This window comes from Grammomys surdaster, unplaced genomic scaffold (genome assembly GCF_004785775.1).
Source record: "Grammomys surdaster isolate TR1022 unplaced genomic scaffold, NIH_TR_1.0 141, whole genome shotgun sequence".
Lineage (NCBI taxonomy): Eukaryota > Metazoa > Chordata > Mammalia > Rodentia > Muridae > Grammomys > Grammomys surdaster.
In genome coordinates, this window is record NW_021604599.1 from 9,618,122 (window position 1) to 9,633,779 (window position 15,658).

The 15,658-nt window shown below is 40.4% G+C and overlaps 1 protein-coding gene across 24 annotated transcripts in view; it reads right to left on the reverse strand.

Annotated features, from left to right (window-relative positions):
- Trpm3 (transient receptor potential cation channel subfamily M member 3) overlaps positions 1-15,658 on the reverse strand; it is an 818,801-nt gene that overhangs the window by 215,427 nt on the left and 587,716 nt on the right. For 7 of the 24 annotated variants that reach the window (XM_028763988.1, XM_028763982.1, XM_028763976.1 and 4 more), the window contains exon 7: positions 14,146-14,220. The exons of the other annotated variants lie outside the window; for them this stretch is intronic. In XM_028763988.1, the coding sequence (XP_028619821.1) occupies positions 14,146-14,220 (75 nt within the window). The remainder of the gene's footprint in view (positions 1-14,145; positions 14,221-15,658) is intronic. 24 annotated transcript variants of the gene reach the window in all.

Consider the following 15,658-nt stretch of genomic DNA (forward strand, 5'->3'; position numbering starts at 1 on the left):
TCTTATAAATTTCTCTGCTGTAGAGAAATAAATATTCAGGTACAATGAAGAAAATGTTATGTACAAAGATGGAAAACTTTTTTTCAAAATAAAACATTAGGAATCTTTGCGGTGCTTAAAAAAACTGAGCCCAGAAAAAAATTGAGGAATATTTATAAGAGAAAAATGCGTCTTGTTTTAAGGAGTGTCTCTTAGGTCTTTTATGGAACTAGAGGTATTAGATATTGCTTTTGCTTTTAGCAATATATGGAGTTCATTCAAGGTACTGTATCTATAGCTGCAATGCATCTAACCTTACTTGGGAATGTGTAACGAGGCCAAGTATGCTTTCTGAATTGTAATGAAACTCTCAGGTGATGAATGAAAGCCCCGATACAGATCAATCCTACGTTCTATCATTACAACACAATTTTCTTTGAATAACTCTTCACTAAAATTGATGCTTAGGAAAACATTTGGAAATATGCCACATAAACTAGTAAACAGTTAAAATAAAACTACATGTAACAAGATGTTTCACGACTGCATGTGTATGGCTTTTTAGTTGGAGGAAATTTCTTGAGAGACAGCCAGGGTCTATCTTTGAGGGTGGAAGTATCCAGAGCCCATGTTTCCAACTCACTTTATGGCTGAGTAGGAGGGAAAATGGCATAGATTTGGTTAATGTCTGTCTCTGCCATTACTGGACTATAGGAATCCCTGGGTTGGATTTTAACTTAAAGAAGTCCCTTCATAGACAATCTTCCATGTTTAAAGTCACGATCAATCCACCAGAATACACATCTCATATATTTTATCTTGAAATGTGACATCTCAGATCTAGCCAGAAATAAGGGCTTGTCAAGTATACAAGGATACAGGGATTACATTGATGGGCTGTCTTCTCTAGACAGTAGTAAAAACTGAAAACTAACAAAGCCTAGCATTTCTTATCCTTCAGATAAAGTCAAATCTACTGATATGGCAAATTTGGTTTTCTATTTTTTTTCCTACTGTTACACTAACCTAATTGAGGTGTGATATATGCTTCAAATATTTGCATAGGAATTCTAACTTAGCCTCTACTGGGCATCTTTCATTTAGTCTTCTTGATTTTGTTTTTTTTTACATCTAGTAGCTAGAGGTGGAGAGACTCGAGGAATAGGTTGATGGGAAGTCTGGTCAGCCAGCTTAAGTTCTGTGGAGGGTACCCCGCAAATGCTCACCACCTTATAAGGGGACCACTCTATATGAAACACTGCAGAGAAGGCCTGACTTCCTTTAAGATCAGTTGGACACTAGACTTGCATTAGGTCAGATCCACCATTCTGGAATTAATGTGCTGAGGCAAATGACTGGCAGGTGGCCGTGAGAGCATGCAGACGTGGGGATGAAGCCTTGATTAATAGTGGCTGTGATGGAGGCAGAGGCATCATGGAAGGGAGAGATCACATGGAGCAAGTGAAACAGAGACATATTTCTCATATTGCTTTCCTTTCCTCCTGTTCCTTTCTACAAAATACTCGACGACAGTCTTCATTCATTTTTAGCTACTCTTTACTCTGAAGAGACTCAGGGGGCATTTCTAAGTAGAGAAACCTAACAGGGAGCTTATAATTGTACTTGAAAGTTACTTTTGTACTGGGAATTTGGGGGTAGAATTGTGGGACTTTTATTTGTTTGAGGTGGAGTTGTGAGAAAAGTATTGAGGTCAATGTTGGGTGCTTAGCTCTTGTCTCTGATGGTATCAAGTGAAGGCTCTGTGTTGGAACCTAAGTGATAACCAGGTAGGAACAGTTGTAAGGGCCATGGTTTGCTGATGGACCTCTCCCACTGAGAAGGAGGAGTCCCCCATGTGCACATCAAGAATAGTTACCTTACCACCAGAGAGGAGAGGGGGATTTGACTCAATCTCTCTGTAGTAGTCTAAGAGCGCCACGTGTGGTCGTCTAACCCTAAGGTAGGATGCTCCTCCCCTCTGCTGACAGCCTTCGTGGTTTCATAGAGAGCAGGGTCTATATCTATCTACATCCCATCATAACGTGATGCTCCCTGCACAAAGTATCTCTAGACTTGTGTCTTGCTTTGACTTCAGTGGCTTTCCTGGAAGGACATTATTTCACATGTGTTCCATTTTTACTTCATACCATGAAAGTCTCAATTGACTTATTCTGGGAGGATACTTTTTCTTAGGTGCTGGAGGTCCCTGTCTAAATCTGGGTAGAAACTGTCATCTTCTTGTTCGCATTTTCATGATGGACAATCTTATCCTCTATCCATCTTGGGTCTCCCATATGTTCACATTTTCTTTCACTGACTCTCAGTGTATATGTCTGTTTCTAGCCTATCCCTTCCCTAGCCACCTCTACTAGACATCTTGGGAGTATGACTAGACTTCATATAGCACATCGGTTCTACCTAGAAGTAGTTCTGTCCTAGAAGGTGAAAAAGGTAACTTGAGGAACATAGATGCACTAAAAATACATTTTGCTATTTTTCACAGTATGCAGCACACAGAGTAGGTCCCAGATTCCTGAGATCATCAGGCTGAGAAAGGAATTATTATTTATAAAGCACTTTAGAACAAAGCTTGGCACTCAATGAGAGCTTTCTGGTTGAAGAAACACAAATGGAAACAGACTTATTTGTATTTATTAAGCTTATAAAAGGTTTCTTCTTTAAATATATAAATGATTCATAGATAGAAGAAAATGAATGCAATTCTATGTTTAAGCCAAACAGATGTTCTGACAATGGAATTCTTTGAAACATGCTTTTCTGAAGTTTGCCTCGTCTCCTGTGCAGATCAATAATATATTGAGAAAGCCATATGCATTTATCTTGTGTCCAGAACCCTAAAATCTCCTGGTTTGCGGTAGATGACTTTTAAATTAAGTTAATTTTTAAAACTAGTTCTCAAATACTTCTTAGTGTATTAGTTAGCTTATTAAGTCTTTTGAGTGCTGTGGGTTGAAAAAAATAGATGTAAATACTAAATAATAAAACCAATAAGCCAAATCCAAGTATTTTATATGCTTTCAATCTCAGCTTTTAAGTTAATGGGAAAAGTTATTCCCTTATGACCTGACAGCTCTGATTGAAGTATTCTGCTATTAATGTCACTGTACTCCCAGGCCATACAAGTGGCATTGCTGTGAATAATTTAAATAGAAAGGGACATCTAGTCCCATGGGATGTAAAGTGGGTATTACTTTCACAAAAAGAAAAAGCCAGCATTATTTTCTTTGGGGTCATTGTTTGAAGACTGAATTTTTTAATGTAATTGATCTAAGTAGACAAGAACTCATCCAAACAAAGCTATAATCTTCGTCTCTGTTACTGCTCAAAATCCACATCAAAAGGACGACCTTGCCTTCTCAAGTGTAGGGTAACCAGAGAAGATTGAACTCATTTTACTTTAAAATATTTCACCAACACTCTTTTACAAATGTGCCCAGATCCAAATACCCAGCCCATGCAAGGATTTGAGTGTTTGGCAGAATGAATAAAAAGCAAGGTAGTTAAGGAAACTATGGATTGTCATAGTAGCTACGGGAGTCCTTCCCAAGGAAGGACCTGGCCTGTGATGCAGTGAAGAGCTTACAGAGAGAGAGAAAGAGAGAGAGAGGGAAGGGGGTGCATGGTAGATGTGAGGGAGCTATTGCTGTCAATTTGAATAACTGGCCATGCTCAAATTATCTTTTTATCATTATTTTATTTTTGCTTTTGTATCTGTTAATGGAGAATACAATTATTTTCATTATTTTCAAGAGTTCTTCTTTCGAGGAATGCTTCTTGACACCCTACCCTTTCTATGAGAAATTTATCTTTCTGTTTCCAGGATGAAAGATAAGTCTTTTTTAGTCTCTTCCCCTTCACCATTAGGCCGAATAAAACATTTTGATGGTTATTTAATAACTTTTTTTTAAAGCTCCTTTCAAGACTATGCCCTATAGTCATGATTTGTCAATCAGCCACAGCTCTCATGGTCCCTTTTGTGTCTCTTGGAATTTTATGTCCTTGGCTATACGCTGTGGCATCTCTCTTCCCTAGCTGGCAGATTTAACAGTAATTTGAGCATGACACACAACGTTCTCCATGTAGTAGTTGACCATGAAAACTTAGCATACTGAAGAACAGGAAGGCAGAGTGCTACATTACTGCCTCAGTTCTCCCCTAATGATTAAAATGACATGCGGCTTCCTTCTCCAGAGAAGTTTACATGTTACATAACAGGAGTAATTTGTCCTCAGTTATGATTTCCATATTCCATAATATGTCCTCAGATACGATTTCCATTGCCCCCAAGTCAGAGAAGCAAACGCCCATGTCTGTGTTCCCTGGTTTTCCTATGGATTCTTGAAGGCCCTTTTGGTAACTTCCAGGCCTTTGTATGAGTCTTTGTGTAGTAGTATTCATAACTATGATGTTTCCTTGAAAGTCTAGTGGGTTTTCACTGCTTATAGAAACAGGACTGAAATCCTTCTGTGTATAGCCCAGGCTCAGCTCATATCTGTACCTTCATCTTTCTCAGTGTTCTCTTTGACCCCACATTCATGTACAGCATCCGCAGAGTTCTCCATGTAAGATTATTTGTAAGCTTCTCTTTTAGTCACCCTAGAGAGGATGGCTTCTTAGGGGATAGAGAACTATTTCTCCCCACAACTGTCTCCAGGAGGAAGCATTTTAATTAAGCTGTTCCATGGGCTTTTCTCTACCCGTAGTAAATTTGAAAAGAATATCTGAGTTTGGTCGGCTAAGCCTGATACCTTTTTCTTCCTCTTGCATGCATGGAATAGGGGTGGGGTGGATGGAGTGGGTGGGGTGGGGATCTCCCAGGTCCTTCAGAGGCTCTGCCCAGGATATGGGTATGAGGTGATGGGATGAAGTATGGTGTGGGGTTCTGTTTAACTCTGGGGTTCACTCCAGCCTATTTAGCCAATTGCCCTAAATCAACATTCTTCTTCCTTTCACTCTAATCAGTAAAAGTGGTATTTTGGGTACTATACTCTAACTACTTTTATTGCTTATATTGTCTGGAGCATGGATAAAGAAGAAGGTACTGTTGATTTTGTACCCCCTGACCCCTGACTCCAATTGAATTGTCAAAATCTGGTTCTTAAGCCCTTCCCAACCCCCTCAGGCAGGATTAATTTTCTGTGCTTTTGTGGTCCCATTGTTCATTAAAAACATATCTTTGGGCAGTAACTGCCTTGGTTTAATTAAAGTTCCCCCACCGTCTAAATTGTAAGCTCCTTTGGTTTTGTTTTTAGTTTCTTTTTCTTTTTCTTTTTTTCCTGTTTTCTGAGACAGGGTTTCTCTGTGTAGCCCTGGTTGTCCTAGAACTCACTCTGTAGACCAGCCTGGCCTCAAACTCAGAAATCCACCAGCCTCTGCCTCCCAAGTGCTGGGATTAAAGGTGTGCGCCGCCACCACCCGGCTTGTAAGCTCCTTTGACAGTGATTCTCCGTGCATCTTAACATTCTGACTCCAAACTCCTTCACCCTCAGACAGTAGTTCAAATAAATGCTTGCAACATATAACAAAATAAAAAATGCACAACACCTTGGGACAGATGAAGGGACAGGAAGACATTGAGAATTGCAAAGAGACTATCACCCCTCAGTGCTGCTGAGGTATCCTACTAAAAGCCCAGATGGTCACCCTTTAGGTGTCCCTATGGCATCCTCTCCCCAATCTTTACTGCTGGGCTTAAGAAGTGGTCAGAGACCTGCTGAAGAAGCTGGGTGGGTGCTCCTACTCTACCTGTCCATCTGGATTAGATCAGAAAAGCTCAAATGTTTAGAGACTGGATAGCCAGTTTCATTTCAACTGTCTGTTCTTTTTAAGATGTGCCTGTGCTGTTTCTCGGAGTTGGGCCAAGCTACAGGAACTGAGCATCTGGACCACTGGGGAGAACGATGTAAACACAGCTTTGTTTATGTGCTTCCCCTTGCTAGAAGGATGCCCAGGAAGCCATTATTTGGTTGGAATGAATAGAAGCTATGTGACCAAAATTGAACCCAAAATTTCTTCCTACTGAGCTGGTATATTTTAGCCGTAGGCTAGGGGTGACCTTCATTTATCGACACGGTATCAGAACAACTAAAATACTAGACTGCCATTGTTAGACACAAGACATTAGCTATCTTGGATCAATGACATTAGATCATCCCCAATTGTAGCTCTAATTTCAGATCCAAAGCACAAAATTAGAAATTCAGTTTTGCTGATTACCTGTTCTCTATGTTATACCCGGTCTGCTCAGTCTTTGGGGAAAACCATGAGACTATGGTGTAAGAACCTGTCTTTTCTCTGGTTCTGTGCTTCCATGTTCAGGGATTCCATCCCCATTACTGTAACATACCCACCCCAGGTCTTTCTGTTTGTTTGCTTGCTTGCAGTAAGTTCTTACTGGGTAGTTGAGAACGGCCACAAATTCCTGACTCTCTTTCTTCAGGTACTTGAGTGCCGGAATTACAGGAGTGCCCCATCATGCAGCTCTATATTTGCTTCTTAGCCTAGTGAGGACTAGCTTCTGAAAGCCCTCGGATGAGAGATGTTAGCTTTTTCCTCAGAGGATGAATGTCAAGCAGTTCCCTAGGTCAAGGGGAGTGTTGGAGATCCTGTTGTCTGGTGGGAGTGTAGGAACTGATCCCATATACCCTCATTAGCTCCAACAGTGTTATTATCACTGATAATGACATTTTACTCCTCATCAGTGATGCTGTGGTGCTGAACTCTCAATGTGGTTCTTGTCCAGAGTAGACATACAGTATAGTGTGTTGGACTTCCAGTTCCAACACTGTAAACTATGATGTTACCATGTCAGCTCCAGAGGCTACTTTGCAAGAGTGCTGAGATAACCTGAGCCCCTGGTTCCACTTTGGGAATGCAAATCTATTTTTAAGTGAAAAGTACTGGTTTTCTTTGTATGGTATGGGTTTTTCTTGATGCCGCGATAGCTCTTTACGAGCAAATGATGATGGTAATGTGCTTTTTAAAGATGGTAATTACAAATGAGTCCAAACAAGGCTGTGTTTGAGCTCTGGGTTTAGAATGAAGTGTTGTCTTACACTAAGGGGATCATTTGATTTACCATTCAACCAGGGCACATTTATAAGTGTGTGTATGTGTCCTTACTGATAATCACTCCAATACACTAGTTAGAAACTGGAACAGCTGAATCCTGGACAAACCTTAACGCACAGCTGCTTCACTGCACTTATGGATCTCAAGGTCATTTCTGATAGTTCTTAAAGTAGACAGAAATTTGGGGTGTTTAAAAGAGGCCCTGGGTTTGTTCACTGTTGATCATGCTGTTTCATGGGTTCCATTTTCCGTTCCTTCTAAACCCCAGCTGTTCATTACCAGAGCTATTCCTCTGTCTGCATGAGGAGAGATGAAGCCCCAGAGAAGGACTTGATGATTAAGCAAAGGAACAGAGCAACAATACAGAGGCACCTGTGCTAGTCAGTTAGCAGGAAGATATAAGTTGAAAACTTGTCTCACGGTCTAGTATATCCTAGATGGTGCTAGAGATGGATCCCACTACTTCTCTTCTGGAGATGAATGCCACATCACACTCTTGTTTAAACTCATCCAGCATGATGATGAGAAGTTGGGAGACAGTCATAGCCCAGAGGTATGCAGTAGGTTCTCTGAAACCTCAATCATGTGAATATTTAATCTTATTATCCTATTTTCTAGTCTATGTGAAATGGCCTTTTGCAGCTTCTGGCACCAAAAATCTATGTGGCTGTAATAATAACTCATGACCTTATTATCTAAAAGAAGGCTATCTTGAGATTATTAAGCAAAAATATGGCCATTTCAGCAAATACCCTAAAATTCCAATCCTAATGTAGTGAAGTAGTTTGCTCATTGAACATGATCAGAAGAAACAGTAAGTGTGGAAATCTCTTGTCAGTGTCTGCAAGGACAAAGGCTCTTCTTTTAGACCCACCAAACCTATGGCCCCTCTTTGGGCATCTCAGATCAGTGAGAATTTGTGTTTCAGCAGTTTCCATGTGCTGTTGCAGCTGCTGGTCCAGGGAGCACACTTGGAGAGCTAGTGGCTTAACTTAAGCTGCAGGGGGAGGTAACCAAACAAAACAGCTGACATCTAAAATGTGCCCCACTCAAGCAAATAAAGGAAAAGTTCATGGGGTGAGACCCAAAATGCCCATCCACAATGTTCCTAGGAGTCTACTTTAAAGATATCAGCAAACTTTTTCCTTAAAGGGCCAGAGAAGTGTTTATTTTCAGCTCTGCAGGCTGGATGGACGCTGCAGAAGGATTGTGCTTGTGACACAGAACCATCGAGAGATATTTTATTCAGAACAACATGTATGTTGCAGTAAATCTTTATTTACAAAAATAGATATGATGGGTTTGGCTCCTGAGCTAGAGTTTGTGCACCTCCGGGCCTAGATAATGTTCTAAACAAATTTGTAGAAGGAAAACTCTGTTAGTTCATTTATCCCTAGGATGCAATGGTAAACGACTAAGTTGGAAACACGAATGTGTGTAAGCCTAGCCCTGATGCACATTCATTCAGCTGTATCATTGGCACACTGCTTTCGTTGGCAGATGAACTCTCTAGCAATTCAACCCCTAGACCTGCCTACTTGGGACTATATAGGAAACTCCCAATGGGAGTTTCATTCTGCTAGTGAAAACTTCTCATTTATACCCACATTTTCTACTTGGTGGTTTGCTTATAAGTAAAGAATAGACCTACTAATGTATTTCTGTTATTTAGGAGAATGCATGGAGTTCTGAATCAGATTGCATTTTCCATTTGTCTTTCCCTCTCCTCATGACAGTCATTCGGGTGTGTTTCTTCCACTCCACAGCAGGTTTGTCCTGTTGACTAGAGCTGCCTAAAGCAAAATTACTTGAAGATAAGCTTTCTAGGTGGCCTTCTGGAAAAGCCAAGCTCATTTATGCCCTGAAGGACTTAAGATCAAGGGATGTGCCTTTGATGGGGACATTTGTGAGCAGGCACTATGTTGAAGAAGCATATAATGCTGGGACCAGGGTAAAAGATTTGTTCCCTATAACCAGATCCCGGGACTTCTCACTTGGCTTGTGAGCCATGTGAGCCTAGTGGCCATCCTGCTGATGGGAGGGCAGGCTTTACTTGGCTTCAGACAGTCCACCACTCTGTCTTCTTCTCACCTCACTAGTTCCCCCTCCATCTCTTGTGTTGATTCCTTTTATCTATTTGATATGTGTCATTAGGGCTGTCCTAAGACCAGTTTTTCATTCTCTTCTCAGTTTTCATTTTTCCACTTCCACAGTCTCCTTGTTCCCCACCTATCTATTTAATATCATAGAATCCCCTATTACAGGCCTTACCTGGCTTGGTAGTGTCAGGGTTTCCTGTTTTGGAGAGGCGGAACAGATGTGGACAACTGCTATACCATGGGTGACCTTGAGTGAGGGGAGTTAAGAGCCCTTTTCCAATTTTCTAAGTTGTCTGTAAGCAGGAGAGAAAGTCAGGGTGTGTGTGTGTGTGCTATAGCTGCAATTCACATGTGAGTGTATTAAAGGCTCAGTCTCCAGGATGGTACTAACTGGGACATTGCAAAATAATAAGAAGTTGAGACTGCTAGGAGCTCTTTAGTTCTTTGCAAACTTGCTCTCGAAAGGGACTGTGGGAGCCTCATCTTCTCTTTCTCCCTCTGCCATGAGATGAGCAGTTTTGCTTTATCATTCATCTGGGGCCCAACACAATGTAGCTAATCACTCAGAGACTGTGTGCTCAAAATTAGGTCGAAGTAAAATGTCATGAGTTGATTTTCTCAGGGTCATTGTATTTCTGAATGGGGTCTTGCTCTGTAGCTTAGGCAGTCTTAAGACTTGTGATCCTCCTTTCAGTCTCCAAAGACCTGGAAGTACAGCTTCCAGGCACCACCATACCCAGCTCAAATGCTTCTTACAGTGATAGAAACCTAGTGAAGGGTGGGGGGAGGGTGTGGGACTAATACTTATAGCAAGTTTGAACTTAACAAAAATGATATGAAGGGGAGTTTGGAATCTCTTCGAATTAAGAATAACGTTATCAGGTAATATTTCCTACGTAACTAAGGTTACGAGCAACAATTTCTACTGAAACAGTTCTGAGTGTTTGACTAATGGGAACATATAAATCAACAGGGCAAAACAGATGCTGTTGTGTTTCAACAGGCCAGGGTCGGAGGCTGGAAACCAAGGTTCAGGGAACTGCTGCCTAGACTTTTCACGAAGGCATGCTGTGTTCAGTTGAGGCTTGCTTCACAGCCTCCCCCAGGATTTCATAACAAATTCTAATGTGCAGCACAGACGGTGCACACTTCCTGTGTTCTCCCGTGGGGTGGAAGAAATGTTGCTAATGAGGCCGGGCTCAGCTCAGATTTGTTTGATGACCAGGAAAGCTGACTCTTCAATCCTCACCCTCCCTGATTTGGCAAAGGCACACACCTATTCTGTTTTTCCACTCTGCTTCTTTCCAGCAGGAATTGCCCACACGTCCCCATGTGGACCCAGAGATGCCAAGGCTTGTTAGGGTCGAGCATTCCCCTGCCTGTGCTTTAGGAGGACTCGAGTGTTTGCCTTCTGGGCTGCAGCGTGTAGTCCTTTGCTGAGTTTGGAAATCTGGCCTCCAGTATGGAACAGGGACAGCCTGTTTGTTGAGGGAAAGAATGCTGTTTCGTTTCAGCCATGGGTGCCAAAAGAGAGGGGAAAATCTGCTGCTTGCCTTGGCCATTACAAAGGCATGAAATCTCTTGTTTTCCTCATTTTTTTTTGGAGGGGCTAATGAGTTGAGCATTTAAGGCTAGAATTTTTTTATTGTTAAAAACAATCATAGTGTCATTTGTGACATTTCTAGTCATTCTTCAGAGCTATATGAATCACATTTTGCATTTACATCCAATTGTTTAGAGAGCCTGACATGTTCCAAACAACATTTTGCAGGGATTAAACAAATTATTTGCCATCCTCAAAGGCACTTTGGAGGGTCGTATGATAAATGTTTCAGATCTAGCCATCTTAAGCAAATGAGAATCTCAATCCACAATTCTTTGTGACCCCTACTGAATGAAATACCATCTCTTCTGTGAGTTGATGATTATGGCAGAAAAGCACCCACTTAGCACAAACTTTTTCCATCTGTTTTCTGTTGCCCTGACTTTCTAAGGTTTGCTGTGCATTGCTACCAAATGAATTTATCCTGCTCTTGACCGAAAAGAAGACACAGTGACTATTACTATTAGTAAGTGGGGAGAAGTAAATAGATCATTCCTTTTTCTGTATAAATAGAAATACTGAAGTCAGGATAGACTTGGCTAATGCAAAATACTTCTTTTAGATCTTCTAAATGCATCGATTTAGTTGGAAATGGTTTAATAACAGTCACAATAGCAATAATAAACAATGGAGTAGGAACACATTCAAATTTCCCAGACTGAATGTTCTTCTGCACCAGTCATGGTACTCATGGTTATCTTTGCCTAAACCCTTTCCCATTGGGTTTTCTTCTTTGAGTCTCTCTGTTATGTTGTTACCTCATTTGTCTTTTCTTTCTAGAGTATATCATGTAAGCCCTCCTATTAAACTTCAATGTCAATCTAGAAACCAAAGCTAAAAATAAGTTTAGGAAAACTAAGTATTGTCATTGGCAACAGTGATCTATCAGACACCTATTTTCATATGCCAAGGACTACCCTAAATTCTCAGACTAATAGAAATGGTTAAGACACAAACAGGCTCTGCTTTCTAGAGGTTCATAGTTGGCAGGTGATGAGCAACTGAGCAGAGAAAGGGACACACAATCATTAATGAATAAGAAGTACTACCACAGAGTTTTAGACAGTAGAGTGGGGATGTGGAAGATGTGAGGGACATAGCCTGTGAGGTTCAAGGGAGGGAAATACTTAGATGGAGGTGGATTCTTAGACTGAGAGATTAAAAGACTGTTGCCATTAGTAATAAGAGAGGCAGAGTTCAAGCAGGTATCAGAGACAAAACATACCCAATGGGGTATATTAAATCAAGGAAACTGTAAGTAGTTTGGAATGAGTGGATCAGAATGTTCATGTGGCATTATGGGAAAAAGAAGCTTGAGAAGAAATGGAAATACTCTAGAGGGTCTTTCATTTAGCAATGAAACAAGAAGGGAACCAAGTCCCACCAGGAAGGTCCTGTTACCCTGAAAAGAATCTACTTTGCTAACTACCAGCAGGAAGTTTTACTGAGCTTGAGAACAAATGTCTAAATTATTTCTGACCTAAATCTTTCTAATCTGCAAAGATTTTTCACAGTTCTTAACTCCATGGAGCAGTGCCTAGGAGATCACATTTGAATGCTGGGCAGATGACCTGGTCAGACTTGTTTAAAATAACTGTCCCATCCCTGAACAAGTAATTCCAGAGTGAAAAAGTTCCTTTTCTCAAATAGAGAGGGATCCTAGTTTGATTGGAAAGGGCTGGATGAGCAAGACAGGCAAGAAACCATTTTCCTTAAAATTTCTTCTATTGCCCAAATGGGTTTGACTTCATTGTCTTGATTTTCAAAGTGACTTTTAATTAACAAGGATGGCTAATGTTCTACACACACAAACAACTTGTGACAAGTAATTTCACCAAATAGAGAGCTAAGATTTTTTCAATGTAAATCATTCTTTAGATCAGTAGTTGTGAATCTTTCTAATGTTGTCACCCTTTAATACAGTTCCTCATATTTTGATGACCCCCAAACCATAAAATTATTTTCATTGTTACTTCATAACTGTAATTTTGCTTCTGCTATTAATCATAATGTAAATATTTTTGAAAATAAAATGAGCCAAAGGGGTCATGATGCACGAGTTGAGAACATCTGCATTAGATAGAAGGCTATCTAAAAGGCAGAGGAAAATTTGAATAATTTGAACAGTTATTCAATGCAGTTGAGAGCATTTGAAAAATGACATAGTCATCACATACCCCAGCAACTGCCTATGACTTTGGTATTTATGATTGCCCTCAGTGTTGGTCTTTGGTTGAAACAGAAAAATGTCTGTATGATTGGTCTAAATGGTCCAGAACATCCACAGAAGGTAGTAGGATGTTCTTAATATACACACAACCTGCTCAAAGGAAGCTCAGTTTCCTTTACCAGTTAGAGTTTGAACATGGGATTGTTCATCTGGGAAGAGTCTGATTCACTCTTTCTCACTTCTTGACTTCCCTGGGTAAGATTCTTTGATGTTTCAAATTGTCATCCTTGTCTTGGGAAAGTTATGGACTCAATGATGGGGAATTTTCATGTTATGGTTATCCAAATGCATTTGATGATGGTGCAATGATCAACAAAGATGCCAGTGATGACAATTGAACGTCCCTTTGCCTTCCCAGCCTCCTTCATATATTCTCAGGCATAGGATGACAAAGGGAAGTCCACGAGTCACATGAAGAAGGACTGTAGCCATGGTACACGGTCAGGAGCTCCTCCACCTGCCCCCAGCTGCCCCTCTTAGACACCCTCTTCATTTCCTGCTCATCTTGATTCCCCAGCATCTCAGCCACTGACCAGCATTCTCTCCCCCTTGAATCCTTGTTCTATGACTTATTCAAAGCAATGCTTAACCAAGTCCTGAACTAGGTGCTGAATGAAACAATGCCCATAAGCTTTCAAAGGTAGCCAAATTTTAGGAAATCTTTTCTTAATCGAGCTAATGCTTTATATGTGGATGGAAGGGGTAGTAAAGGTTCGGGAGTTACGTCTGACTAGGTATGTACTCAGGTGCCTAAGTAGGTGGAGAAAAGATTAAAGGTATAAGATATCTTTAATTTTATACTTATAAAAAGTCATGCAACTTCTATCTTGGATAGATTTGTCAAGTACTTAAAGAGACAGTTTTTATGATGATGTCTTACATAGTATCTGGAACTTGAACAAATGCTTCCTTCCTTCTAGTAGTATCTTAGGATGCTGCTATGCTGTGCTAGGTGGTATCTTCAGGATAACAGGTGAAAAGGAATCACTAAGGTCTGGTGGGGATGGATGTCTTTGAAGAGATAAGCAGCAGTCAGAAGAGTGATGTGGTTAGGAATTTTAAAAGGAAATTACAGCATCTATGGTTAATTTTCTTGGTTGGGGTTTAAGAGGAAGTTCAAGATTTTTGTCAATTATACTTACCAATTGGGTCTAATTGGCAACTACCCCAAAATGAATAAAACAAGCGGGAGTCAAGAGAGAAAAACGGCAGGCATCCTGTCAAAAAACAAAAGCTTTGAAATTTCTACAACCCAATGGTCGGATATACATTTTATTAAAACAAATGGACCACCCAATTTGTGCAAGTCTGTGTGTGTGAATGAACCCACACTGCACACACAGAGATGTGCAAGTATCACAAAGACTTCTCAAAACCAAATATAAGCAGATTCATAAGATCAACATCCCTTCTACTAGAGGAAGCATATTTTATTCTGTTTTAATCTAGGACAGATATGGGAGATGAAGGGATTGTGATACATTATATTAAGTGCTTGTTCCAATGCTTAGCATTGGTAAAACCCAGAAGCATTGTTTGTTTGCTGGTCTGTTAGACAGAATGATAATTACAATTCTTTCAGTCTGGTGTCTTCCAGGACAGAACAGAACCAACTTCATGCCTATCTTCTTTTTAAAAACATTTCTGTGATTTTCTGTTTGTTTGTTTGTTTGTTTGTTTGAGACACATACCTTTCATTGTTAAATGATTAGCTACATATGAATTAAAATATTAGCTGGTCACATGAGAACCTACTTGCTTTGTCACTAAACATGAGCAATGATATTTACTGAGGATTATCATTCTGCTTTTTTATCCGCTCTCTTATTGGCTAGCCAGAGGGGTATCTGTCTCCCCAAACACCCTCTTTGTGTCTTTAACAGTCATTAAATTTATTTCAGTGTGTTAGATTTCCCCTCTAGCTTGTTTTGCTGCCTCCTACCTGGGAAAGACATTCACAGGTAAGATCCTGTCTGGGGAGCTGCTCACTGGCTAACTAAGCTAGCGTTTGTTTATATGGCACAAATAGCACCTGCTCTTAAATCTGGGCCAAAGCGAGCAAGTCTGCATTTGCTTTCCTGATAATCTTACAGCAGCATCAGAACAGCATTTAGTGGAACTTCAGACCCTCATGGTAAAACTTATAACCCAAATTTTTAGGACTGAGGTAGACTTCTAGAGAAGCCCCAGTTAGTGGCAGCTGTTGGGACCACAGTCTGGGCAAGGGCATCTGGCTGGTGAGAAGCATTATGTCTGTTTTTATGTGCCACCACAGAGCCCTTCCTCAGGTCTACAAGCTGAGAAAGCTGCATTGTTAAAACAGTGAGCTCATTGGGAAAACCATGGAGGAGAAAGCCTCAAAGCAAGAGATATGCAGTGTCTCTGGCAGCACCGGATATGGGGTCACTTCCTTTGGATTCTCTATTGTCAATAAAATAACAATCCAAGAGTAACAGTGTATTTCTTCTGAGGACAATTAAGCTTGCAAGAACATACTCTGTGGGCTATTCCACAATTGTGTGTGGCAATTAGACCTCTTGCTAAATATTATAAGCAAAACTTCTAATAGATAGCAACCATACAAGCCTCCAATAGTTCTTATATTTGGAGAAGGAATTGAGCAATAAACAAATAAATATTAAAATTAAATAAATC